Source organism: Microcaecilia unicolor, chromosome 10 (genome assembly GCF_901765095.1).
Source record: "Microcaecilia unicolor chromosome 10, aMicUni1.1, whole genome shotgun sequence".
Taxonomy (NCBI): Eukaryota; Metazoa; Chordata; class Amphibia; order Gymnophiona; family Siphonopidae; genus Microcaecilia; species Microcaecilia unicolor.
In genome coordinates this window covers 10463717-10489517 of record NC_044040.1, presented here as the reverse complement: position 1 = coordinate 10489517, position 25801 = coordinate 10463717, and the positions used below count along the sequence as shown (strand labels likewise).

At 42.6% G+C, this 25801-nt stretch overlaps 1 protein-coding gene across 3 annotated transcripts in view; it reads right to left on the bottom strand.

The window, feature by feature from the left end:
• The window catches only part of SFMBT2 (Scm like with four mbt domains 2), a 229729-nt gene that overhangs the window by 73503 nt on the left and 130425 nt on the right, over positions 1–25801 (bottom strand). For all 3 annotated transcript variants that reach the window (XM_030216279.1, XM_030216281.1, XM_030216280.1), the window contains 3 exons: positions 6257–6358; positions 3552–3699; positions 2226–2308 (listed from right to left, as the gene is read on the bottom strand). In XM_030216279.1, the coding sequence (XP_030072139.1) occupies positions 2226–2308; positions 3552–3699; positions 6257–6358 (333 nt within the window). The remainder of the gene's footprint in view (positions 1–2225; positions 2309–3551; positions 3700–6256; positions 6359–25801) is intronic.

Sequence of the window (25801 nt, the reverse complement as noted above, 5' to 3'; positions counted from 1 at the left end):
GTTGGATTACATCTTCTAGAGGCGGGAACGCACACTCGCGCGGGAAGATGGCCACGCAAGCGCGGTCTCTGGAAGCTTTTGCAAAGCTCTATGCATTTTTGCTGGAAAAATCTCCATTCCTGGGCCGCCGTGGACGCCGACCCACATGTGAGAACAAGCAGCCTGCTTGTCCTTGGAGAATTCAAGTTCGGCTACTTTATCCCAGGGGTAAAAATGGCCTTAGCATTCGGAATGAGCCATGTAAGCTTGTGCTTAGGCCACTTTTTACTGCTGTTTGGTAAAAGGGCTCCTAAATGTGTCAGTCTACATTTGTGTTGTGCCACCAAATGTTGTAAAAACTGTAGGAAAAAGAAGTTTGATATAATGAGCTTCTACTCTACCTAGCAGGCCTTGGATGATACTTGGAGCATTCCCTCTTGTTCTTCCTCTCCCCCTCTGTCCTATCAATTATCGTAGTTCTTCCCCTTCCCTAATAGTCATGCCTGTGTTTTTTGATCTTTTTGCTTATTCTCCACAATTTTTAGATTGTAAGTTGCCCTGAAGGTACCAGAATAGGGTGGGATAGAAAGACTATAATAAACTTGAAACTTGACCCTTCCCACTGCCCTTTGTGCAAGCAACTAAATGGGAAATAGCTTTGTATTACTGATTGAGTGCTTGTTTATCTTACATAAGACTCTACATCAATAACAAATTCACATCTAGAAGTACAATACAGTCTCGATTATTTCATCTTTGGTAATCTGACTATCTGGCATATCCAATAGACACCCCCCCCCCCCCCGGTGACATCACTGCATTTATTTCTAGCCAAAATCTTTGTTTTAGAACAATTTATGAAAATACTGGAAACTCTATGCCTTTGTTTATGTACTGATTGAGGAGTACCACTGTTTTCCCGTAGTATCTGACTTTTCATTTATCTGACAATGTGTCGGTCCCGTTTAGGTCGGATACTGTACTTTACTAAGGTGCACTAATGCCATTAAAACATAACATTTTACCACAGGTCCCATTTTATGTAATGGGCAGAGTCTATTTACTAACTAGTAAAAAAGGCCCGCTTCTGACACAAATGAAACGGGCACTAGCAAGGTTTTCCTCGGAGTGTGTATGCGAGAGTGGCTGTGTGTGAGAGAGAAAGTGAATGTGCGAGTGTGTGAGAGAGAGAGAGAGAGAGAGAGAGAGAGAGAGAGAGTCTGGGTGCGAGTGTGTCTGTGAGAGAGAGAGTGTGTGTGTGAGAATGAGAGTGTGTGCAAGTGCGTATGTGAGAAACAGTGTGAGAGAGTGTGTTTCACACAGATACAGTGTGTGCGAGAGAGAGAGTGTGTGTTAGACACAGACTCTTGTGAGACTGAGTGTATGAGACCAAGAGAGTGTGTGAGTGACTGTGTGACACATAGAGTTAATGTGATACAGTGTGAGACATAGAGTGTGTGAGAGACAGTGTGTGAGAGTGAGTGTGTGTGTGACAGAGATACCTCTCCCCCCTCTCTGGTGTCAGGCCCCCCTCCCTCCCTCTCTCTGGTGTCAGGCCCCCCCCTCTCTCTCTCTCTCTCTGGTGTCTGAGTGTTACTGTGCAGGACGCTGAGCTCTGGCTGTGCTTCAAGGAACTGACCAATCCTATTTAATAGAATGCACCTCCAACATTCTGAAGGCGAGAAACCTCGTGTGGTTGGTCACTTCTGCTTGTGACGAACCCGGAAGTACATGTCGTCAATTCAGGAGATGGATACAGAGAGCAGGAATGCCTCAGCCATGCAGTCAGCTTCAGAATGTTGGAGGTGCATTTTATTATATAGGGTAATGTACATTAACAGTGTTACCCCACATTTATAACTAGCTATAAGCATCACATTATTTACAGAACAGGGGAACAGGCCAAGCTAGCTGACCTTTTCCGTCATTAGTCCTGCTTTCTCCTCTCTCCAGCAGGTGAGTGGCTGAATTTCCATGCTGGCTGAAGCAACTCAGCACGCAGACCAGTCACATCTTAAATCATAGTTTATTCAATATTATTTTCAGATATGAGAATTATTTCATACTGTACTGCACTGCTAAATTCAATTATTTTTTGTACCCTGTTCACAGTATGCGCCTTAATTGCTCAGCGAAGGTGACATATACAGTAAGCAGAGCACAAGTTCAAAAAGTCAAGTATAAAACAAACAGGGATCAAAAGCTGTGTTTGGCTTACCGCAATTACAACAAAGAAAAATCCTTACATTTCTAAAGCAAAAGTGAGGTGCTGCCTCGGCCCCACACTGCTTCTGGTAATCTGCCCAGTCGAAGTCCTGGCCAGAGTATCCTGCATGTGAAAATAGCAGAGAAGCAGTAATTATTTACAAAATAAACAATACAAAAAAAAGATGCTGAACAGTAAAGACAGAACTCGGAAATAATTTTATAAAGGATTTCTTCAGCCTAAAAGGTCTGCCAAGCAAAAGTACACATGGCTGACAACCAGGGATCTGGTTAACTTTCCATTACCTCAGGTACAAACTTGCTTGGATTGTGAATCATCTGGGGACAGGGAAATACTTAGCGTACCTGAATGCAACTCACTTGAGCTACAGCTGCTGCTGAAAACGTGTGAGCTAAATCCAAATAAATTACTAAAGTGCGCATGTGCGAACACACATCTTTAGAGCAGCTTTGTCAGAACCATAGTTTACATGCATATTTTATACAAAATATCACTCATAGAATGCAATAATGTGGTACCATATTTAGTTTATCACTCTAAGGGGTAAAGCACAGAGAATACCAACAAAAATATCCCACAGTGACTATAACACGTACACAATAATTAAAAGGCTTTGAATGGAATATGCAGCAGTTGGGAATGCTTGAGGAAGGAACTGGGGAGCCTCCGTTCTGATGCAGTGTATACAAAACACGAACGTGTTGAGGGAGTTTGCTGAAGGTTAAGTGCTTTTTATTTATATAAAAAAGTTTTGCAGAAAGATTTGAGAACAAAAACAGATGAAATATAAAAAATAATAATGGGATTAATGTGGATTGGGAGCTACCTGTGAGCCTTTTGAAAATGTGGGCTACCATGTTTGCTATCTGATGCACTATCCGGTTACTGCAGGAACACCCACTTTCGGCCTCTGACATGCCCTCTCAAAAAAAAAAAAAGAATTCCCCCAAAATAACGCAGTTAGCTCATGCACATGTCAAAACTAATGTGGGAAGCTTTAGCATGTCCCACGTTAGGGTTTTTTGCGCCTGAGTAAATGATTTCTAAATGAGAAAGGGAATTCTGATGATAGTGCTGGGGAGAAAAAAACTCAAACAATTCAGTCCTCGGTTCAGATTCCTGCTCTTCAGAACTAAGAAAAATTGTTAGCGTAATATTTATCGATCTGCCAGTAACAGAACTACAATTATCTCCTGTGACAGCTGCATCGAAATTTAATCAAGAGAAAATCACTTCTGAATGTCAGAAGAGATCTGGAAGAAAATTAGGAAAATACTGCAAGCTGTGCATGATGGCTCAGATGAAGAAGGGAACGGCAGGAACAGTAAAATAAAAATCTACTAACCTTTGGGTGGTGTCAGATTGACTCCATTTTTAAGGCACCACTGTACTGGTAAAATCCCCAAAGAATCTGCATGGCAGAGCACTGAGATCTCACTAGGCTCCGGCCTAAGATCATCAGTTGTCACTTGTAAATAATAATTGCTAAAAACCTGAAAGGAAAAAACAGCAAAATATTAAAAAGTATGTGGACTTGAACATCTGTGGTACAGCAGTACAGGTACCCCGGATATGGCAACAATTTCAAGACTCTCAGTTGTGGGACTGGTAGAATACATGGCAATCAAAGTGACACAGTGCAGGTTCAACTATTTTAGAGACACATAAGCCACTAGAAATAGCAATATCACACACATACACAGTATAATGTGATAAACTTCTCTTCATAACCAACCAAGGCTGAAAGGTGTTTTCTATGGGAGACCTCAAATAGGCCACCTAAGAAAAGGTGCCTCTTAATAGAACTACCCTCATAGTGTACAAGAGTCATTTCAGAGTTTATTATAAACTACGCTAATATCCACTGATGCCAACAATCCAAAAAAGTAGGGTTTCTAAATTTAGGAACCTAAAAGCCTGAGTTGCCAATCTGTGCCACTATGTTACTGCTTGCTAATGCTACTACATAACACCATACGAATAGCCATACTAGGTCAGACCAATGGTCCATCTAGCCCAGTATCCTGTTTAAAACAGTGGCCAAGCCAGGTCACAGGTACCTAGCAGAAACCCAAATAGTAGCACCATTTCATGCTACCAATCCCAGGGCAAGCAGTAGCTTCCCCATGTCTGTCTCACTAGCAGACTATGGGCTTTTCCTCCAGGAACTTGTCCAAACTTTTTTAAAAACCCAGATATGCTCCGGTAATGAGTTCCAGAGCTTAACTGTTTGTTGAATGGAAAAATATTTCCTCCTATTTGTTTTAAAAGTATTTCCATGTAACTTCACTGAGAGTCCCCTAGTCCTTGTGTTATTAATGCAGGTCACATTTTATGCAAAGGAATCTAATTATTAATAATACCCATTAACACACATTCGCAACTCTATCTGTAAGTTAGGTAGCTATTATCAACTGAACATCCTAACTTTTAAGCTGAAAATTCACCTGACATTTAGAAGCCTAAATTTAGGTATGCAATTCATTTCACCAGATGTAGGAGCCTAAGATGTCGACATACTAACCTTTGATTTTTTTTTCCTTTCACAATAATGGACTTTGTTAAAAAAAACAGAACAAAACAAAAAAAGCACAATGCGCAGGGAATGTCCTAAAAGGAAAGGTTAAGATTTGAACATTTTTTGTGCAAAGCCCATTGTGTGGGAAAAATGCACGTTTTGGCCTTCTTAAATAGTAAAGTTTTGTATGCAATCCTCTAGGCACAAATTAACTCAAATTTAAATGAATGTCTTCAATGTAGTACCATGCAAAGCACTTCATTTACTCAGAGTTCAGAAAAAAAAACAAATCAAAACTTGTGGAGAGGTTTTTACAAGGAGCATTCTATTTCTGGCCAAGCTTAGCATGAAACACAATTGTATCTGCAGCAAATTTCTAATTTTTGCATGTGCATGCGCTACCCTTGAGCTAAAAACTAAACTTTATTTTTAGCACTGGGGAGGGTCAGGGTGGACAGTAGGCGTGTACTGCATTAACCAGGTAGCGTGGCTACATCACCACATGCTAACCACACATACTAACCAGTTAGCATGTGGTTAGTGAATGAGCCCTTATCGCCTACAAAATTGGTGTCAGTAAGTGCTCACGCACTAATGGACACATGCTAATCAACATTTAAGTTAAATTCCTAAATCTTCCCAAGCAGCCACCCACTTTTTAGGATCCTTTCAGGTGAATGGGGACAGACTCAGAAGTAATCTAAGGAAATATTTCTTTACTGAAAGGGTAGCGGATCTGTGGAACAGCCTCACGGTGGCGACGGCAGAGACTAAGGGCCCTTTCACAAAGTTGCGGTAAGCACTAACACGTGCTTGCCTCACCAAAAAGTGGTGTACCATGGGGCACGCTGAGGCATCCTGCAGTAATGTTGGGGTGTGCGCGCTACCCATACGCTATAAAATTCAATTTATTTTTGGGCGCACGGGGCATGTCCTGGGGCGGACAGTGTGTTCTGCGCTAATCAGTTCACGCAGCTATATTGCCGCACACTAACTGATCAGTATGCAATTAGTGCCTGAGTCCTTACCGTAAGAAATGGGTGGTGGTAAGGGCTTATGCACTAATCTGTTTTAATGACCATGTGCTAACGGCAGTTAGCAAATGGCCATTAAAACAAACAAAAAAAAAAAGCCAGGAGCAGAAAAAAGGACACTGCTTTTTATTAACAACATGAATATAGCTAGAAGAAACCTAACACAAACACAGGAACAGGAAGCATGATACAAATGCATTCACAAGTATGGAAGCCTTTATAGCTCAAAATAGTTCTGTACTTACTAGCGCAACGCAGCACAGCAATCTAAAATAGGTTTTCAACGTGAATTACCAGTTTTCTCTAGCGTACAATGATATTATATTACTATACTCACCAATTTGTACCATAAGCATTGAGGTGATTCTTACTACGTACTATCAAGATCCTACTGATGTCTGATTATTAGAAAAGATCGCTACTATTAGAGCATTCATGATATAGTTATAAACAGGTACCAAGTAAATTAGGTGTCTTAGTTTCTGGTCTTTAATTCACCTTGGTCACTGATGCAGGACAAATATTCCAGGGTTCCCTGGGATCCACTGCCTCCAGCTTCATGCCAACTGTGAAGGAGTGGTTCCTTAAATCAGCATGGTCCTGTACAAACGTAAAATATACTTTTAATTGCTTTGCAGGTGGCAAAGTTAAAGACCTGAGATAAATGGATTTCAGAAATATGCTAGCCAAATTCCAACCAAACACCTTCATATAATTTTCTCTTGTTATCTGGCATTTTGTCTTCTGATAAACCTTTAGTGACCTTATGTTATAGTTATGCAATGCAAGACTAATACATTTCTTGACTAGCTTTAGAGCACAACACTCCCAAATAAGGATGATACATTGGTGAAACAGGCCAGAAATCTATGAAAAGAATTAACCTACACAGACTCAAAATTATACATCACAAAGAAGAAAAAAAGCAACATTTCCAGAGGAGAGAGGGAACAATTTTGGGGGCCAGATCACTGAATCAATGACTTATAATCAGATTATTTAAAACATGAAGGGGCATTTTCGAAAGGGATGTCCGTCCTCCCAAAACGTCCCAATCCAGGGGCAAGGAAACCCATATTTTCGAAACAAGATGGACGTCCATCTTTCGTTTCGAAAATACCGTCAGGGACGTCCAAATCTTTAAATTTGGTCGTCCCTACACATGGACGTTTCTGATTTTCAACGATCTTCGAAACCAAGGACGTCCATCTCAGAAACGACCAAATGCAAGCCATTTGGTCATGGGAGGAGCCAGCATTTATAGTGCACTGGTCCCCCCTGACATGCCAGGACACCAACCAGGCACCCTAGGGGGCACTGCAGTGGACTTCAGAAATTGCTCCCAGGAACATAGCTCCCTTACCTTGCGTGCTGAGCCCCCCAACCCTCCCCCCCCAAAACCCACTACCCACAACTGTACACCAGTACCATAGCCTTTACGGGTGAAGGGGGCACTTAGATGTGGGTACAGTGGGTTTGTGGTAGGTTTTGGAGGGCTCGTTGTTTCCTCCACAAACGTAACAGGAAGGGGGGGGGGGATGGGGCTGGGTCCGCCTGCCTGAAGTGCACTGCACCCACTAAAACTGCTCCAGGGACCTGCATACTGCTGTCATGAACCTGAGTATGACATCTGAGGCTGGCACAAAATATTTTTAATGATGTTAATAGGTTAGTAATTCCATCATTAATAAGGGGCTAGATGGTAATCTACACGAAAGTCGGCTTTCTTTTTATCGCCATCACTTTGGAACGGTGTCCCGAAATTATTAAGATTAGAGGATCCATATATTGGTTTTCGAAAAAGTTTAAAGCCATATCTTTTTCAAAATGCATATGACAACGTTGCAGGATAAAGAAAAGTAAAAAAAAAAAAATCAACAACATAAATTGGATGCTAAATTACATTTTTTATTTTATATTTTAAGTTTGTTTGTAATTGTTAATATTTATTAGCTATTAACTTTTGTATGGTTGGTTTGCTGTGCTTTCCTATCAAGTACTGAATTTCCTAGATGTTATTACATGTGTTTTTATATGTTTTATTTTTTATGTAAACCGTTCTGTTTTGCTATAGCAATAAGTAACGGTATAGTAAATAAATAAATGATGATGATGATGATGTTATTTTGAGGGTGGGAGGGGGTTAGTGACCATTGGGGGAGTAATGGGAGGTCATCCACGATTCTCTCCGGTGGTCATCTGGTCAGTTTGGGCACCTTTTTGTGCCTTAGTCGTAAGAAAAACAGGTCCGGGTGAAAACGTCCAAGTGCTCGTCAAGGACGTCCTTCTTTTTTTCCATTATGGGTCAAGGACGTCCAAGTGTTAGGCACGCCCAAGTCCCGCCTTCACTACACCTCCAACACGCCCCCTTGAACTTTGGTCGTCCCTGCGACGGAGTGCACTTGTGGACGTCCAAAATCTGCTTTTGATTATACCGATTTGGATGTTTCTGTGAGAAGGATGTCCATCTTCCGATTTGTGTTGAAGGATGTCCATCTTCCGATTTGTGTTGAAAGATGGGCCCGATAGTCACCTTAGAATTTCATTGTAACGCACATATAAAAGGTTCTCTACTCAAATAGGTGCTTTGGTATGGAGAAATTAGGTCTTACCTGATAATTTTCAGTCCATTAGTCCTTCCCATTATTCCAGAACCTGTGGGATAGTTGTGTCCATCAACCAGCAGATGGAAACACAGACATGAAAATTGAGCTGAGACATACCTCTCGAGGCATCCAGTCCAGCTCCTCAGTATTTACGAAACAAGAAGCAGTAAAGAGAAACTCAGAATAAACACAACAACCATAAACAACTCGCTAACCTAACACTAACCAAATGAGCAAACTTGTGTGGACCTCTCTCATCTCTGGACAACCTGTAGAGAACAAGAGATATGCAGGATGCACCACGCAAGGTGAAAGTTACTATCTGACCCATTACTTCGCACCGACTAAACATCTCAGCAACATTGGTTGGGCCTCTGGAATAGTGGGAAGGATTAATGGAAAGAAAATGATCAGGTAAGACCTAATTTATCCTTCCATTACATAGCTTTCCACTATTCCAGAACCTGTGGGATATTTAAAAGCAGTCCCTAGTGTGTGTGGGATCCTAGTGGCGCTGCCGTTCCTCCAGGAACTTATCCAAACCTTTTTTAAACCCAGATACGCTAACTGCTGTTACCAAATCCTCCGGCAATGAGTTTCAGAGCTTAACTATTCTTTGAGTGACAAAATATATCCTCCTATTTGTTTTAAAAGTATGTCCACGTAATTTCATTGCATGTCTCCTGGTCTTTGTACTTTTGGAAAGAGTGAAAAATCGATTCACTTCTACCCATTCTACACCACTCTGGATTTTATAGACTTCAATCATAACCCTAACCTTTTTAGCCTTTTCTTATATTGGAGGAGTTCCATCCCCTTTATCATTTTGGTCGCTCTTCTTTGAACCTTTTCTAATTCCGCATGGTCAGGCCTGTCAAAGGCTTCTGGAATCAACAGTACGCTAGCAGCATCCGCTGTCACTCTTTTGTTCTAGTTTCTTTATTGATAGTACGTGATAGTTTTTTTGTTTGCATTTAGAAAGGATGCACTCTCAGCAACACAGAACAAACATGGAACTGGATGCTACAAGATATATCTTTAGCTATACAATATTTGCACCTTGAATACTATCAAACAATTACTTTACAATTCTATACTGCAAAGCTTCTGCTAGCACAGGTCTACAGGGAATCAGTCTGGAATCAGCCAAAGCTTCTCCTCCAGACCGCAATTAATTTACATAATTTACAAGAACAGGTTTTGCTGAAGTGTAAAGAACTCTCTTAATTAACCATTACACTCCAAATGAAATACAGAGATCTATATTCTAATTAACTTTCTTCATTTTATTGTCATGTACTACATTTAAAAAAAAAGCCTTTACTTAACAAAATTCAGTACAGCTGCCTGCTAATGCGACCAGAGCTGACTTAATCATTAGGCAGACTAGGCAGTCACCTAGGTTGGCACATTCCGAAGGGGTAGCAAAGAGCTGCTGCATTCAAAGTAACACAATAAAATTTCCCTCACTGGGCACTATCATGTATGCTGCAATTATGCAAATAAAGAATAGAATAGCAGCTCCTTGTGACTCTGGGCAAGTCACTTAACCCTCCATTGCCCCATGTAAGCCGCATTGAGCCTGCCATGAGTGGGAAAGCGCAGGGTACAAATGGAACAAAAATAAAATAGATACTATTGGAGATTCTACATGGAATGTTGCTACTATTGGACATTCTACATGGAATGTTGCTACTATTGGAGATTTCTACATGGAATGTTGCTATTATTGGAGATTCTACATGGAATGTTGCTACTATTGGACATTCTACATGGAAAGTTACTATTCCACTAGCAACATTCCATGTAGAAGGCTGCGCAGGCTTCTGTTTCTGTGAGTCTGATGTCCTGTGCAGGACGTCAGACTCACAGAAGCAGAAGCCTGCGCGGCCACATTGGTGATCTGCAAGGGCCAACTTCTACATGGAATGTTGCTAGTGGAATAGCAACATTCCATGTAGAATCTCAAATAGTAGCAACAGTGGAGGAGTGGCCTAGCGGTTAGGGTGGTGGACTTTGGTCCTGGGGAACTGAGTTCAATTCCCACTTCAGGCACAGGCAGCTCCTTGTGACTCAGGGCAAGTTACTTAACCCTCCATTGCCCCATGTAAGCCGCATTCAGCCTGCCATGAGTGTGAAAGCGCAGGGTACAAATGTAACAAAAAAAAAAAATAGATACTATTGGAGATTCTACATGGAATGTTGCTATTCCACTAGCAACATTCCATGTAGAAGGCTGCGCAGGCTTCTGTTTCTGTGAGTCTGATGTCCTGTGCAGGACGTCAGACTCACAGAAGCAGAAGCCTGCGCGGCCACATTGGTGATCTGCAAGGGCCAACTTCTACATGGAATGTTGCTAGTGGAATAGCAACATTCCATGTAGAATCTCAAATAGTAGCAACAGTGGAGGAGTGGCCTAGCGGTTAGGGTGGTGGACTTTGGTCCTGGGGAACTGAGTTCAATTCCCACTTCAGGCACAGGCAGCTCCTTGTGACTCAGGGCAAGTTACTTAACCCTCCATTGCCCCATGTAAGCCGCATTCAGCCTGCCATGAGTGTGAAAGCGCAGGGTACAAATGTAACAAAAAAAAAAAATAGATACTATTGGAGATTCTACATGGAATGTTGCTATTCCACTAGCAACATTCCATGTAGAAGGCTGCGCAGGCTTCTGTTTCTGTGAGTCTGATGTCCTGTGCAGGACGTCAGACTCACAGAAGCAGAAGCCTGCGCGGCCACATTGGTGATCTGCAAGGGCCGACGTCTACATGGAATGTTGCTAGTGGAATAGCAACATTCCATGTAGAATCTCAAATAGTAGCAACAGTGGAGGAGTGGCCTAGTGTTTAGGGTGGTGGACTTTGGTCCTGAGGAACTGAGTTCGATTCCCACTTCAGGCACAGGCAGAAGCTCCTTGTGACTCTGGGCAAGTCACTTAATCCTCCATTGCCCCATGTAAGCCGCATTCAGCCTGCCATGAGTGTGAAAGCGCAGGGTACAAATGTAACAAAAAAAAAATAGATACTATTGGAGATTCTACATGGAATGTTGCTATTCCATTAGCAACATTCCATGTAGAAGGCTGCTCAGGCTTCTGTTTCTGTGAGTCTGACGTCCTGCACGTATGTGCAGGACGTCAGACTCATAGAAGCAGAAGCCTGCGCGGCCACATTGGTGATCTGCAAGGGCCGACGTCTACATGGAATGTTGCTAGTGGAATAGCAACATTCCATGTAGAATCTCAAATAGTAGCAACAGTGGAGGAGTGGCCTAGTGTTTAGGGTGGTGGACTTTGGTCCTGAGGAACTGAGTTCGATTCCCACTTCAGGCACAGGCAGAAGCTCCTTGTGACTCTGGGCAAGTCACTTAATCCTCCATTGCCCCATGTAAGCCGCATTCAGCCTGCCATGAGTGTGAAAGCGCAGGGTACAAATGTAACAAAAAAAAAAATAGATACTATTGGAGATTCTACATGGAATGTTGCTATTCCATTAGCAACATTCCATGTAGAAGGCTGCTCAGGCTTCTGTTTCTGTGAGTCTGACGTCCTGCACGTATGTGCAGGACGTCAGACTCATAGAAGCAGAAGACTGCGCGGCCACATTGGTGATCTGCAAGGGCCGACTTCTACATGGAATGTTGCTAGTGGAATAGCAACATTCCATGTAGAATCTCCAATAGTAGCAACAGTGGAGGAGTGGCCTAGTGGTTAGGGTGGTGGACTTTGGTCCTGGGGAACTGAGTTCGATTCCCACTTCAGGCACAGGCAGCTCCTTGTGACTCTGGGCAAGTCACTTAACCCTCCATTGCCCCATGTAAGCCGCATTGAGCCTGCCATGAGTGGGAAAGCGCAGGGTACAAATGGAACAAAAATAAAATAGATACTATTGGAGATTCTACATGGAATGTTGCTATTATTGGAGATTCTACATGGAATGTTGCTACTATTGGACATTCTACATGGAAAGTTACTATTCCACTAGCAACATTCCATGTAGAAGGCTGCGCAGGCTTCTGTTTCTGTGAGTCTGACGTCCTGCACGTGCAGGACGTCAGACTCACAGAAGCAGAAGCCTGCGCGGCCACATTGGTGATCTGCAAGGGCCAACTTCTACATGGAATGTTGCTAGTGGAATAGCAACATTCCATGTAGAATCTCAAATAGTAGCAACAGTGGAGGAGTGGCCTAGCGGTTAGGGTGGTGGACTTTGGTCCTGGGGAACTGAGTTCAATTCCCACTTCAGGCACAGGCAGCTCCTTGTGACTCAGGGCAAGTTACTTAACCCTCCATTGCCCCATGTAAGCCGCATTCAGCCTGCCATGAGTGTGAAAGCGCAGGGTACAAATGTAACAAAAAAAAAAAATAGATACTATTGGAGATTCTACATGGAATGTTGCTATTCCACTAGCAACATTCCATGTAGAAGGCTGCGCAGGCTTCTGTTTCTGTGAGTCTGATGTCCTGTGCAGGACGTCAGACTCACAGAAGCAGAAGCCTGCGCGGCCACATTGGTGATCTGCAAGGGCCGACGTCTACATGGAATGTTGCTAGTGGAATAGCAACATTCCATGTAGAATCTCAAATAGTAGCAACAGTGGAGGAGTGGCCTAGTGTTTAGGGTGGTGGACTTTGGTCCTGAGGAACTGAGTTCGATTCCCACTTCAGGCACAGGCAGAAGCTCCTTGTGACTCTGGGCAAGTCACTTAATCCTCCATTGCCCCATGTAAGCCGCATTCAGCCTGCCATGAGTGTGAAAGCGCAGGGTACAAATGTAACAAAAAAAAAAATAGATACTATTGGAGATTCTACATGGAATGTTGCTATTCCATTAGCAACATTCCATGTAGAAGGCTGCTCAGGCTTCTGTTTCTGTGAGTCTGACGTCCTGCACGTATGTGCAGGACGTCAGACTCATAGAAGCAGAAGACTGCGCGGCCACATTGGTGATCTGCAAGGGCCGACTTCTACATGGAATGTTGCTAGTGGAATAGCAACATTCCATGTAGAATCTCCAATAGTAGCAACAGTGGAGGAGTGGCCTAGTGGTTAGGGTGGTGGACTTTGGTCCTGGGGAACTGAGTTCGATTCCCACTTCAGGCACAGGCAGCTCCTTGTGACTCTGGGCAAGTCACTTAACCCTCCAATGCCCCATGTAAGCCGCATTGAGCCTGCCATGAGTGGGAAAGCACGGGGTACAAATGTAACAAAAAAAAAATATATGCATGTGTGTTCACTCATTTTCAAGATACTATTTACAATGGCACCCGAATATATGCTAGATTTGATAGAACTATTCCCTAGAAATGCAAGCCTGGAAACTAGGGGCTACTTGCTTCTTCATCTATCCAACTACAGAAACATAACCTACAAAACCATCTACACAGCAGGATTTAGCTACCTGGCTTCCAAATGGTGGAATTCAATGCCAACAGCTACAAAAAGCATCATTAACTATCTTCAGTTCAAAAAAGAACTGAAAAAGAACTGAAAACCTACCTCTTTAAAAAAATTCTACAGTTAACTGCATAAGCTACAGATGTCTCTTCCATGTCCTAACTGTAAAACGCTACTGCAGTTTCACCAAACTGTAAATTGTAAGCCACTTTGAGCCAAAACTTATTTTTGGATAACACTGGAATACAAGAATCTAATATAATAAAACGCACCCTCAACGTTCTGAAGCCACGTTCTGTGAAGCCGGAAACTTGAAGCCGGAAGCCTGAGTTCTGTGAAGCCGGAAACTTGAAGCCGGAAGCCTTGAAGCCATCTGACGTCACTCCCAGGCTGAGGCTGAAGGGTTCAGCCTGCCGTCTCTGCCCCGCCCTCGCGACAAAACAAACAAATCCGGAAGCGAAACGTCAGGGAAGGAGGCGGCGCTCCCGACGTCTAGCCTTCCCTTCGCTGTGTTCCGTCAACAAGGCGGAACACAGCGAAGGGAAAGCTAGACGTCGGGAGCGCCGCCTCCTTCCCTGACGCTTCGCTGCACGAACCGCCACGGAGGTAAAGTTAAAAAGAATAAAAAAAAAAAAAAAAAGGATGCATGGATGCGAAGGGGGGGGGGCATGGATGCGACGCAAGGATGCGAAGGGGGGGGCATGGATGCGAAGGGGGGGGGGAGAAGAGGGCGGGCCAGGCTGGGACATGGGAGAGAGCGTAGCATGGATGCGAGGGGGGGGGGGAACATGGAAGGGCGAGAGGGGACTTGCTGGAAAAGGATGAATGGAGGCAGCAGGGGACAGAGGAGCATGGATGGGCATGGATTGGGAGGGCAGGACTCAGGGAGAGAGGGAAATTGCTGGATAGGGAAAAATGGAGGGGCCAGGTGACAGATGAGCATGGATGGGCATGGATTGCAAGGGAAGGACTCAGGGAGAGGGGAATTGCTGGATAGGGATGAATGGAGGGGACAGATGGGCATGGATGGATATGGATTGCAGAGCAGGCCTCAGGCAGAGAGGGGAAATGCTGGATAGGGAAAAATGGAGGGGCCAGGTGACAGATGAGCATGGATGGGCATGGATTGGAAGGGCAGGACTCAGGGAGAGGGGAATTGCTGGATAGGGATGAATGGAGGGGACAGATGGGCATGGATGGATATGGATTGCAGAGCAGGCCTCAGGCAGAGAGGGAAAATGCTGGATAGGGAAAAATGGAGGGGCCAGGTGACAGAGGAGCATGGATGGGCATGGATTGGAAGGGCAGGACTCAGGGAGAGGGGAATTGCTGGATAGGGATGAATGGAGGGGACAGATGGGCATGGATGGATATGGATTGCAGAGCAGGCCTCAGGCAGAGAGGGGAAATGCTGGATAGGGAAAAATGGAGGGGCCAGGTGACAGATGGGCATGGATTGGAAGGGCAGGACTCAGGGAGAGGGGAATTGCTGGATAGGGATGAATGGAGGGGACAGATGGGCATGGATGGATATGGATTGCAGAGCAGGCCTCAGGCAGAGAGGGGAAATGCAGGATAGGGATGAATGGAGGGGGCAGGTGACAGACAAACATGGATGGCCATGGATTGGGAGGGCAGGGCTCAGGGACAGAGGGGAATTGCTGGAAAAGGATGAATGGAGGGGGCAGGGGACAGATGGCCATGGATTGGGAGGGCACGGCTCACACTCTCTCTCTCATATACAATGTCTTTCTGACTCTCACTCTCACACACTCTGTCTCACACTGTATCACATTCACTCTCTATGTGCCACACAGTCACTCACACACTCGCTTGGTCTCATACACTCACTCAAACAGAGAATCTGTGTCTCACACACACTCTCTCTCTCGCCCACACACACACACTCTCACTCACACTGTGTCTCACATATACACTTGCACACACTCTCATTCTCACACACACACTCTCTCACAAACACACTCACACCCAGACTCACGCTCTCTCTCACACAATCACACTTTCACTCTGACTCTCAAACAGACACTCTCACATACACTCTCCCAAACATACACACTCCGAGGAAAACCTTGCTAGCGCCCGTTTCATTTGTGTCAGAAACGGGCCTTTTTTACTAGTGCATAAATAAATAAGCAAGAACTTAAATGCCAAAATTCTGCCTATGTGCCAGTCTGTGAATTCATGTATCACTTAAATAGCGCATGTCTGACAGAGTCCGGCCTAGAGTGGGCAGGACTCACACAAGCGTGTTACTTATACAATGCTATAAGTTAAGTGCGTATCTCTGACATTGAGGCATCAACGCTTACACCAGCTCCACAATTGGTATAAATGCTTGTGCTTAAATTATAGGCGGGTATTTCACTTTATAAAATAGGTGGCAGAAAAGGAGGTGGGACTTCATATATTGCCTTTCTGTGGTTACAATCAAGGCAGTTTAAATATTATATACAGGTACCTATTTTGTACCTGATGCAATGGAGGGTTAAGTGATTTGCCCAGAGTCAGAAGGTGCTGCAGTGGGAATGGAACCCAGTTCCCCAGGATCAAAGTCCACTGCACTAACCACTAGGCTACTCCTCCACTCATTCCACCAATAAGAGCAAACCTCATCAGTGATGTCACAATGGCTTGATTGCCCGATACTTGGCTCACTTCTGATATTGTGATGTCATAAGGGAAAGGGGGAAAGGGAAATGGGACTTGATATACCACCTTTCTGAGGTTTTTGCAACTACATTCAAAGTGGTTTACATGGTATATACAGGTACTTATTTGCACCTGGGGCAATGGGGTGGTTAAGTGACTTGCCCAGTCACAAGGAACTGCAACGGGAATTGAATCCAGTTCCCCAGGATCAAAGTCTGCTGCACTAACCACTAGGCTACTCCTCCACTAGCAACATTCTGCCTTTGTGTGGTTTTTGCAACTACATTCAAAGCAGTTTACATAGTATATACAGGTACTTATTTGTACCTGGGGCAATGGAGGGTTAAATGACTTGACCAGAGCCACAAGGAGCTGCAGTGGGAATTGAACCCAGTTTCCCAGGTTCTCAAGCCACTGCACTAACCATTAGGCCACTCCTCCCTCCAGGCACCTAAATATAGGTGTTCTGTTATAGAATTACCCCCCATTATGTATACACCTATATGAAGCAAAGTTTAATATTTAAAAGTTGATGTCTAATTATACATTTTCATAGAATCATTCCTAGAGGGGTGGTATTGGGATTATCAGAATTGTTCAGGTTAATTATTTGGCCCTTGTGGGAGTCTGAAATTTAAATGATGGGGATGAAAGCTGAAAGTTTGCTTTGGGCTCCTAAACTTTTCTACTGGCCCTGATGATAACCTAGTATTTTATTTTCCATGGCTTTAATAAAAGTAAAGAAGAAGACAGCAAGTGATTTATAGTTTATTAGGAACTTTCAATACCGCCTCTCCAAAAAGGTCAAAGTGTTAAAAGATTAAATAGCTTGTATAACAGAGCGGTCCGATATTCACTCCTTTATTCACCATGCTGGACTACACTAATTAAATATTTCATTTTGAAGTACAGTGAAGGATGTTTAGTTGACTGATTAAGAAATGTTTCCATTTTTATGGTAACTGTATCTAATATTGATTTTTTATTTTCCAAGCAATGGACTGACCAGAAAATGATGATCAGGCACAGTAGGAATTAGGAAAACTAATTCTGCCTTGTCCTCTAAATCAAAATACTTGTAATGTTGAAATCATTCAATCAATATTTTACACTGTTTAATCACCTTGAGATCAATGTACTAAAGTGCATTAACACGGGCCATTAATGTGCATTAATTAGTTCAAATTAAGAGGCCATGTTAATGACAAGCAAATCACTTTAACATTAATTTTCTTGCATTAAAGGCAGCTCATTATAATGAAGTATTCAAGAGTATGATATTAGGAACAAGAGCCACTCAAAACCTAATGTTAGCATGGGACAAGGAATTATCAAGAGGGGAGGGGGAAGGGGGGGAAAAAATTGGGGATGAAAAGTGTTTGGCGAAGTTGAATATGTTGTAAAAATGCTGTTTTATATATCAAACAATGCTATATGCATATTCTACATCACTTTGTATTGTGAGAATTGTTAATAAAACAGTTTAAACATAAAGGCAGCTCATTAAAACTGATAATGCAAGAAAAACCTTAATTATAAATCAACAAGGTATAATTAAGTTTCTAACATTAATGGGTTTGCATTTTAACACACATTATTTAAGTATGCGCTCATACATACTGAGCTGATGTGCATAATTTTGAAGCTGATTATCTATTTTGCATAGAGTTTGCACCAATATTCATAAAAGTTAATTAAGGTGCATTAAAACCATTGTTCATGTGTGCTAAGTAGATTACAGTGTTTTTACCATGCCTGAACACTTGTGCAGACAAACACACTTTAGTCTCAACGCCCTCAAAATTTGAAACTTGCTAGTTACAGGTGAAGAAATCAGCTCTAAATAGACACATTTGTCTCAGAATCAAAGCAACAACTATTTTGAAGCTCCTGAAAATAGAGCATGTTCAGTTTGGGTGCAGGGTAGATCTTTTGCATGTTCAGGACCGATTATTTAGAACTCCCACTTTACCAAGGCCCATGGATTACTTCAGTAGAGCTGTTGAGACTATGATCTGTATTGTACCGTTACCTGCATGAAGTGCTTTTGTTGATATAGAAAGTTATATATGGAATTCAACAAATAATAATTTAAAAACTTTTCATCGCCCATATATCGGGGTCAATTCAGTACTAATGCACATTAAGGCTAACACAGCATTTTAACACAAGTTAATACTGTGTTAGCCTTGTGTTTTAGTCCATAATAACAACACAGCTCATTAATATTAAACATAGGTTAATCAAAATTACATTAAGCAACATCATTTGTGTCAATCCACTGTCTAATGTGCAAGCTTAATTACATGTCGGTCATAACTCCTGGAGGCCAAGTTTTCCATCTGAGGAAGACCCCTTTCACTTTCAAGGCTGAACCAAGGCTCTCGGGGCTGATCTCCCTCATCCCTTGCCAGCCCCCCCCCCCCCCCCCTTTGCCTACCACATCTGTTGCTGAATATAAGTTGAGAAGAGCCGAAGAGAGGACTCAGGACTTCTGCCTTCTGGCCCACTGGTTCCACCATGTAAAACTGCACTGGCCAACCTAAAGCACTACTTTGCCCGGTATTACCTTTATGTGATTTCTAACTGTGATCTCATATGGAAATTAGCTTGCAGACTGCATAAAACCCATGAATCTGCATGTTTCCCATTGAGTTTGAAACCTGCCCCATCTTAAAAGTAGGGTTTAGGACCTACAACCAAGATGCAGAAACACGCATTAAGGGGGATTCTATAACTAGGCCCCTTGTGGGTATAAATGCACCCTAAGTGCTATTCTATAAGGGCACATATAACTACAAGTGGGCGTACATGGGGTGCAGCATGGGTGGGACATGAACCCTTGAAGCATTTAGGCCCTTGCACTTAAAACCCCCCGTCATCTGTGTCTGTTCCGAGCTGAAGAGCCCTAACCTTTTAAGCCTTTCCTCATATGAGAGGAATTCCATCCCCTTTATCATTTTGGTCGCTCCTCTTTGCTTTCCCATTTTATAACTTTTAGGAGATCATGCTGGCTTTTGGTGCTGTTTATGTACATACATTTATTTATTTTCAAAATAAAAAACACTGGAGCGTCATCTGAAACTTCAGTTCTATCTGTATCTATAAAACTTGCACTGTAGCTTATAGCTAAAATCAGTGCTTAACCCTGAATACATCTCACACAATAGTCATGTGTGCATTAGATTTGGCTAAATTGGCCTTTTCCTTTTTGTGGACTATAAATGAAAACCAACCTGTTCAAAAAGGCACACCACAATGATTCATCCTAAATACCAGACTACGAAATATTAACAAAACTAAGCAAAGCCGAACTCCCTACACTGGACAACCTCACTTATTCGAACACGCGCAACGCGTTATCCACCATCACCTCATTTCCCATACCGGAAATGAACTTTCTATATCTGACTGTTTAATTACCCTATGATTTATTCTATCATCCATGAACATTAATGCTATAACACTTTGTATTGAGCCTGCAAATAGGTGGGAAAATGTGGGATACAAATGCAACAAATAAATAAATAAATAAATCCACTTTATGCTGGTGTAGCTACGTGCACCTCAATGTAAAGTACGCTGGTGCTGCATTGCCCTAATAATCTATAATGGAATCAACACATTCAGATGCTGTTATAGAATTCGGCTCTCATTGAGCGGCACTGGGGCACCTAAAAGGAGGTGTCCACTTATAGAATTGCCCCTTTGTGGTCCAAGATGTCATACAGCAGCATATGAAAACAAACTTCTTGTTGTTTTTGGATCAAAACTCAATTCAGTTTCCAATGATGCCTTATTACAGAACATTTAGAGGTGGAACACACAGTGCATGAGTACAGATTCTATCCTCTAACAAAGATATTTATTTATTTATTACATTTGTACCCCGCGCTTTCCCACACATGACAGGCTCAATACGGCTTACATAGTAACAATATAAAGAATTACAGAGTCGATATTTTCTATGCCCCCCCCCCCCCCAATACAGCATTCTCATGTGAAATGTTCACATTGGGACAGAGACCAGGAAGCAGGGGTGTAGCCAGACCTCGTGGTGGAAGGGGGCCAGAGCCCAAGGTAGGGGGGGGGGGACGTTTTAGTCTGCCACCCTGCTGTCTCGCCACTCCCCCTCACCTCGCCACTTCCCTTCACTGCCTCATTGCTTGCCCCGCCGCACCCCACAGTAGCAAATATCTTTGCTGGCAGGGGTCCCCAACTGAGCATGCTCAGTTTCACTTAAAGGCACGTGCAGGACGTCAGGAGGAAGAAAGAGCACAGGGCAGGGAATGTGGCGCGCCGGAGACCAGCGCTGAAGATGGCTTTGGCTGGCGGGGGTTGGGAACCTCTGCCAGTAAAACCAGGGGCCCGGATGAAATTGGAGGGGGGGGGGGGGGGCAAGCCCCTGTGGCCCCACCTAGCTATGCCACTGCCAGGAAGTCACAATTTTGTGCTGGTACTGCACTGGCACTTTTTCAGAGAAGTGGCATTTCAGGAGTTTTTACTGTATACCCATATGAGTACTGCATCATAAATACATGATACTGTTATGCTGTGATTATACTTTAGTGACACTACGTGATCCAGCCATCGAGACCTAACTGAAATCAAATGTATTCCTAAAAGCCTCTCTTCATGAGCCTAATAATATTTGATGCTTGCAAAATTTACAAGATTTTAAGGTTGCATTGAAAGCACTTATTTCAGGAGGCCTATGGAACGACGAATTGAGCTAGTTGAAGATACCGTTTATTTTGATCAACTGATGGTTATTTATGAAATGAAAATTTAGGATGCACAGATTTGAACTGCATTGCATGATAATTTAATTGCAGAAGACTGCACTATTTGGTGATGTTATTTTTGAACTTACTTTGTGTGTTTGATTTTAGTTGTTTTAATGATGTGTTATATTGACTATATATGCACTTTCTAATCCGCCTAGAATTTGAAGATAGAGCGGAAAATAAATACTAATAAATAAATCAATCTGGAAACATCACAAGCATATCTTAGCTTTTTTACATTTCTTTTTGTTGATTAATGTGGAGGGGCATTTTTGATATGACGTCTAAGCTTGACTTTGGATGTTTTGAACAAAATGTCCAAAATCCGAATAGGAAAAAAAGGTCATTTTCAAAAAAAAAAAGAAAAAAAAGTCTATCTTGTTTTCCGAAAATACCATTTTGAATAAGGTTTTCTGCTTTCTATGTTTTTTGGACCATTTTTGACAAAAAAAAAAAAAACGTCCAATGAAAAACAGAGAAAAGTCAAGCCACTGGGATGTAGTAGTACCAGCATTTTTACTAGACTGGTACATAAGTATTGCCATACTGGAACAGACCAAAGGTCCATCAAGCCCAGCATCTTGTTTCCAACAGAGGCCAATCCAGGTCACAAATACCTGGCAAGATCCCTAAAAAGTACAAAACATTTTAGGCTGCTTATCCCAGAAATATGCAGTGGATTTTCCCCAAGTCCATTTTAATAATGGTCTATGGATTTTTCCTTTAGGAAGCCGTCCAAACCTTTTTAAAACCCCACTAAGCTAATCACCTTTACCACATTCTGTGGCAACGAGTTCCTGAAGAATTCCCAAGCTGATAGTCCCTCAGACATTCCAGGAGAGCAATGAGACACCCTAGGGGGCACTGCAGTGGACATCAAATAAATGATCCCAGGTACACATCTCACCATTGCTCCCTTATCTTGTCTGCTGAGCCCTCCAAAACTCACTACCTCCAACTGAATACCACTGCAATAACCCTTAAGGGTGAAGGGGGCACCTATATGTGAGTACAGTGGGTTTCCAGTGCTCACAGTTTCCACCACAAGTGTAAAAGGTAGGGGTAGGTATGGGCCTGGGTCCACCTGTCTGCAGTGCATTGCACCCACTACTAAACTACTCCAGGGACCTGCTGGCACAGAGGCTGGTAACTAATGTTTTTAATTACTTGTTTGGTGAGTGGAAGGGGGTCAGTGACCACTGGAGTAAGAGGAGATCATCCCCGATTCCCTCCAGTAGTCATCTTGTCATTTAGGGCACCTTTTTGGGCCTTATTCGTTATAAAAATAGGTCTTGCTCAGAACATCTTAGATTTAGTCCTGGACAGTTTTGTTTTGTTCCTTTATGGCTGAAAAATGTCCAGGTCTTAGGAACACCCAAATCCCACCCTTAACATGCCCCTGACACGCCCCCTTGAGATTTGGATGCACTGCAGACCAACAGCACAGAAAAACCTCTGAAAAATAGGTTCAGAAAATACCGATGTGGATGTTTTTGTGAGAAAAACATTATTTGTTACATTTGTATCCCACATTTTCCCACCAATTTGCAGGCTCAATGTGGCTTACATAGTACCGTAGAGGCATTCGCCATCTCCGGCAGGGAAACAAATACAAAGAGTTATAGAAGATTCATGTGTTATAGACAATTGGAAATTCGTAGCAAAGAGGAGTTATACAATGTCTGTTTCAGGCTTTGGTTTCGTTGTGTTGCAAGGTTTGGGTATTTAGGTTGGGTCGGTGGGGTATGCCTTTTCAAACAGGTTGGTTTTTAGTGATTTCCGGAAGTTTAGGTGGTCGTACGTTGTTTTCAAGGCTTTTGGTAGTGCATTCCACAGTTGTATGCTGATGTAGGAGAGGCTGGAAGCATAGGTAAACTTGTATTTGATTCCTTTGCAGCTTGGGTAGTGGAGATTTAGGTATGTTCGTGCTGATCTGATTGTGTTTCTTGTTGGTAGGTCTCTGAGGTCTGCCATGTACCCCGGGGCTTCTCCGTAGATAATTTTGTGGACCATGGTGCAGATTTGAAAGCAATACGTTCTTTGATTGGTAGCCAGTGTAGCTTTCGAATCGTGTTTTTCCAAATATAAGCTGGCTGCTGTATTTTGAGCGGTTTGAAGTTTCTTTATAAAGTTGTTCTTTGCATCCCACGTAGATTCCGTTGCAGTAGTCTGCATGGCTTTGAATTGTATCAAATTATGAAATGTTTCCCTCTGGAAGAATGGTTTCATACATTTGAGTTTCCACATTGAGTGAAACATTTTCTTTGTTGTGGAGTTAACTTGGCCCTCAAGTGTAAGGTTATGGTCGATAGTAACACCTAGGATTTTAAGGCTGTCTAAGATAGGGAGGGTGAAGTCTGGGGTGTTTATGTTTGTGGGTTTGTACGTATTGTGTTGGGATGAGAGGATGAGACAGTGTGTTTTATCTGTGTTGAGTTTTAGTTGAAATGCATTTGCCCATGAGTCCATGATGTTTAGGCTGACCTTGATTTCATTGGAGATTTCTGTCAGGTCATGTTTGTAAGGTATGTATATTGTGACGTTGTCTGCATAGATGAATGGGTTGAGGTCTTGGCTGGATAAGGACTTGGCTAGTGGTGTGATCATTAAATTGATAAGGATCGGTGATAGTGGTCATCCTTGAGGTACTCCACATTCAGCTTTCCATGGTGATGATATGTTTGAATTTGATTTCACTTGGTATGTTCTGGTGGTTAGGAAACCCTTGATCCAACTAAGTATGTTTCCGCCAATACCAAAGTAATCTAGGAGTTTTAGTAATATATTATAGTTTACCATGTCGAATGCACTAGACATGTCGAATTGGAGGAGAAGAATGCTTTTACCTGTTGCTATTTCCTGCTTGAATTTGGCCAGGAGAGTTATGAGTACTGTTTCAGTGCTATGGAGGGGGCGAAATCCTGATTGTGATTCATGTAAGATTGAGAATTTGTTTAGGTAATCATCGAGTTGTTTGGTTACCATGCTTTCCATCAGTTTAACTGCTAGTAGGATAGATGCTACTGGGCGGTAGTTGGTGAGTTCATTTGTCTTTTTCTTGGTGTTTTTGGAATTGGGGTGAGTAGGATGTTGTCATTTTCATTAGGGAAGAGACCTTGTTGGAGCAAGTAGTTTAGGTGGGATGTGAGGTCTGCTCTGAAGCGGTCGGATTTTATTAGGTAGCTGGGGCACGTATCCAGTTTGCAGTGGGTGTTGGAGAACTTGTATATCGCATGGGACACTGTATCGGTGGTGAGGAAGGCGAAGTTTGACCAGATTCGGTCCGCTGGGTATTCTTCAGGGGTTGGGTCCAGGCCGTTGATGAAGTTTTCGATATCAGTGTTGTCAGGAGGAAGTGTTTTACGTAGATTTGCAATTTTTTTCGTTGAAATAATTAGCAAGTTTGTCTACAGATGGGATGTCTGTGTTGGTTGAGGTGACCAAGGTAGTGTCTAGTAGTTTATTACGAGTTGGTATAGTTTCTTTGTGTCTTTATAGTCTGGCCCTATTTTAGTTCTGTAATATGACCTTTTGGCCTGTCTTATTGCGTATTTGTATATTCTTTGTGTTTGTTTCCAAGCGTTGAGCGTCTTTTATTTTTTCCAAGCTCTTTCAAGTTTCCTGGATTGTGTTTTTAGTTTTTTCGGTTCGTCGTGTACCTGGGAACATCAAAATGCTACTTTTTAGACGTTTTTCTCTTTCAAAAATGAGCCCCATAGTACTATCTCAACATAATAACCTCAAAGACAAGGTCAGCCATGCTGTGAAAATGTCTACACTAGATATAAATTATACCTATATGTTTAGCACCTCCACTTGTAGTTTGTGACAACTACAAAATCTCTCTCCATATATTGCAAAGACAAGTCAGAATACAGTGGTCCATGTTGTGATAATTTTGCAGCTATACTACTGTAATATCCAACTCCAACTAATTCAGAATGCTGCAGCGTGACTTACAGAAGGCTACAAATGGCATAAACACAAGGTCCTTAGAACTAGAAGAACATGATCTCCCTCTACAAACCTCCAAGACTGCTAATGACTTCCAAGGAATATCCTTAACCACACCTTCTCCAAAGAAAATCATGCAATGTGACACCCGCCAACGAGCCTTTTCTGGAATAAGCCCCACACTCTGGAATGTACTCCTAGAAAAGCTTTGCTTAATGCAAAATCATCTCTTCTCAGGAAGCAGGTGAAAGCTTGGCTCTTTTCCCAAACCGTTAATGGAAGAAGCAGCTAACTAGCTAGTTACATACACAAGGACCAACACCAGCTGCACATAGTGTAGCAGGATCTGTTTTTCTTTTTTTTTTTCTTATATACTGCTTGCAGTTCCAAAAGTTACTACACTAGTGCACATTCAGGTACAACACATATTTTTCTGTCTCTTAAGGCTCACAATCTGAGTTTGTACCTGAGGCAACATGAGGGCTGTGACTTGCCCAAGATCACAAGGAGCTGCAGTGGGATTTGAATTGGGTTCCCCTCGGTCTCATCCCACTGTTCTAACCATTAGACTACTCTTCCATTCCTAATTTAGCCAACATCACTTTCTGCAAATTTTCTGACTCCATGTGCAA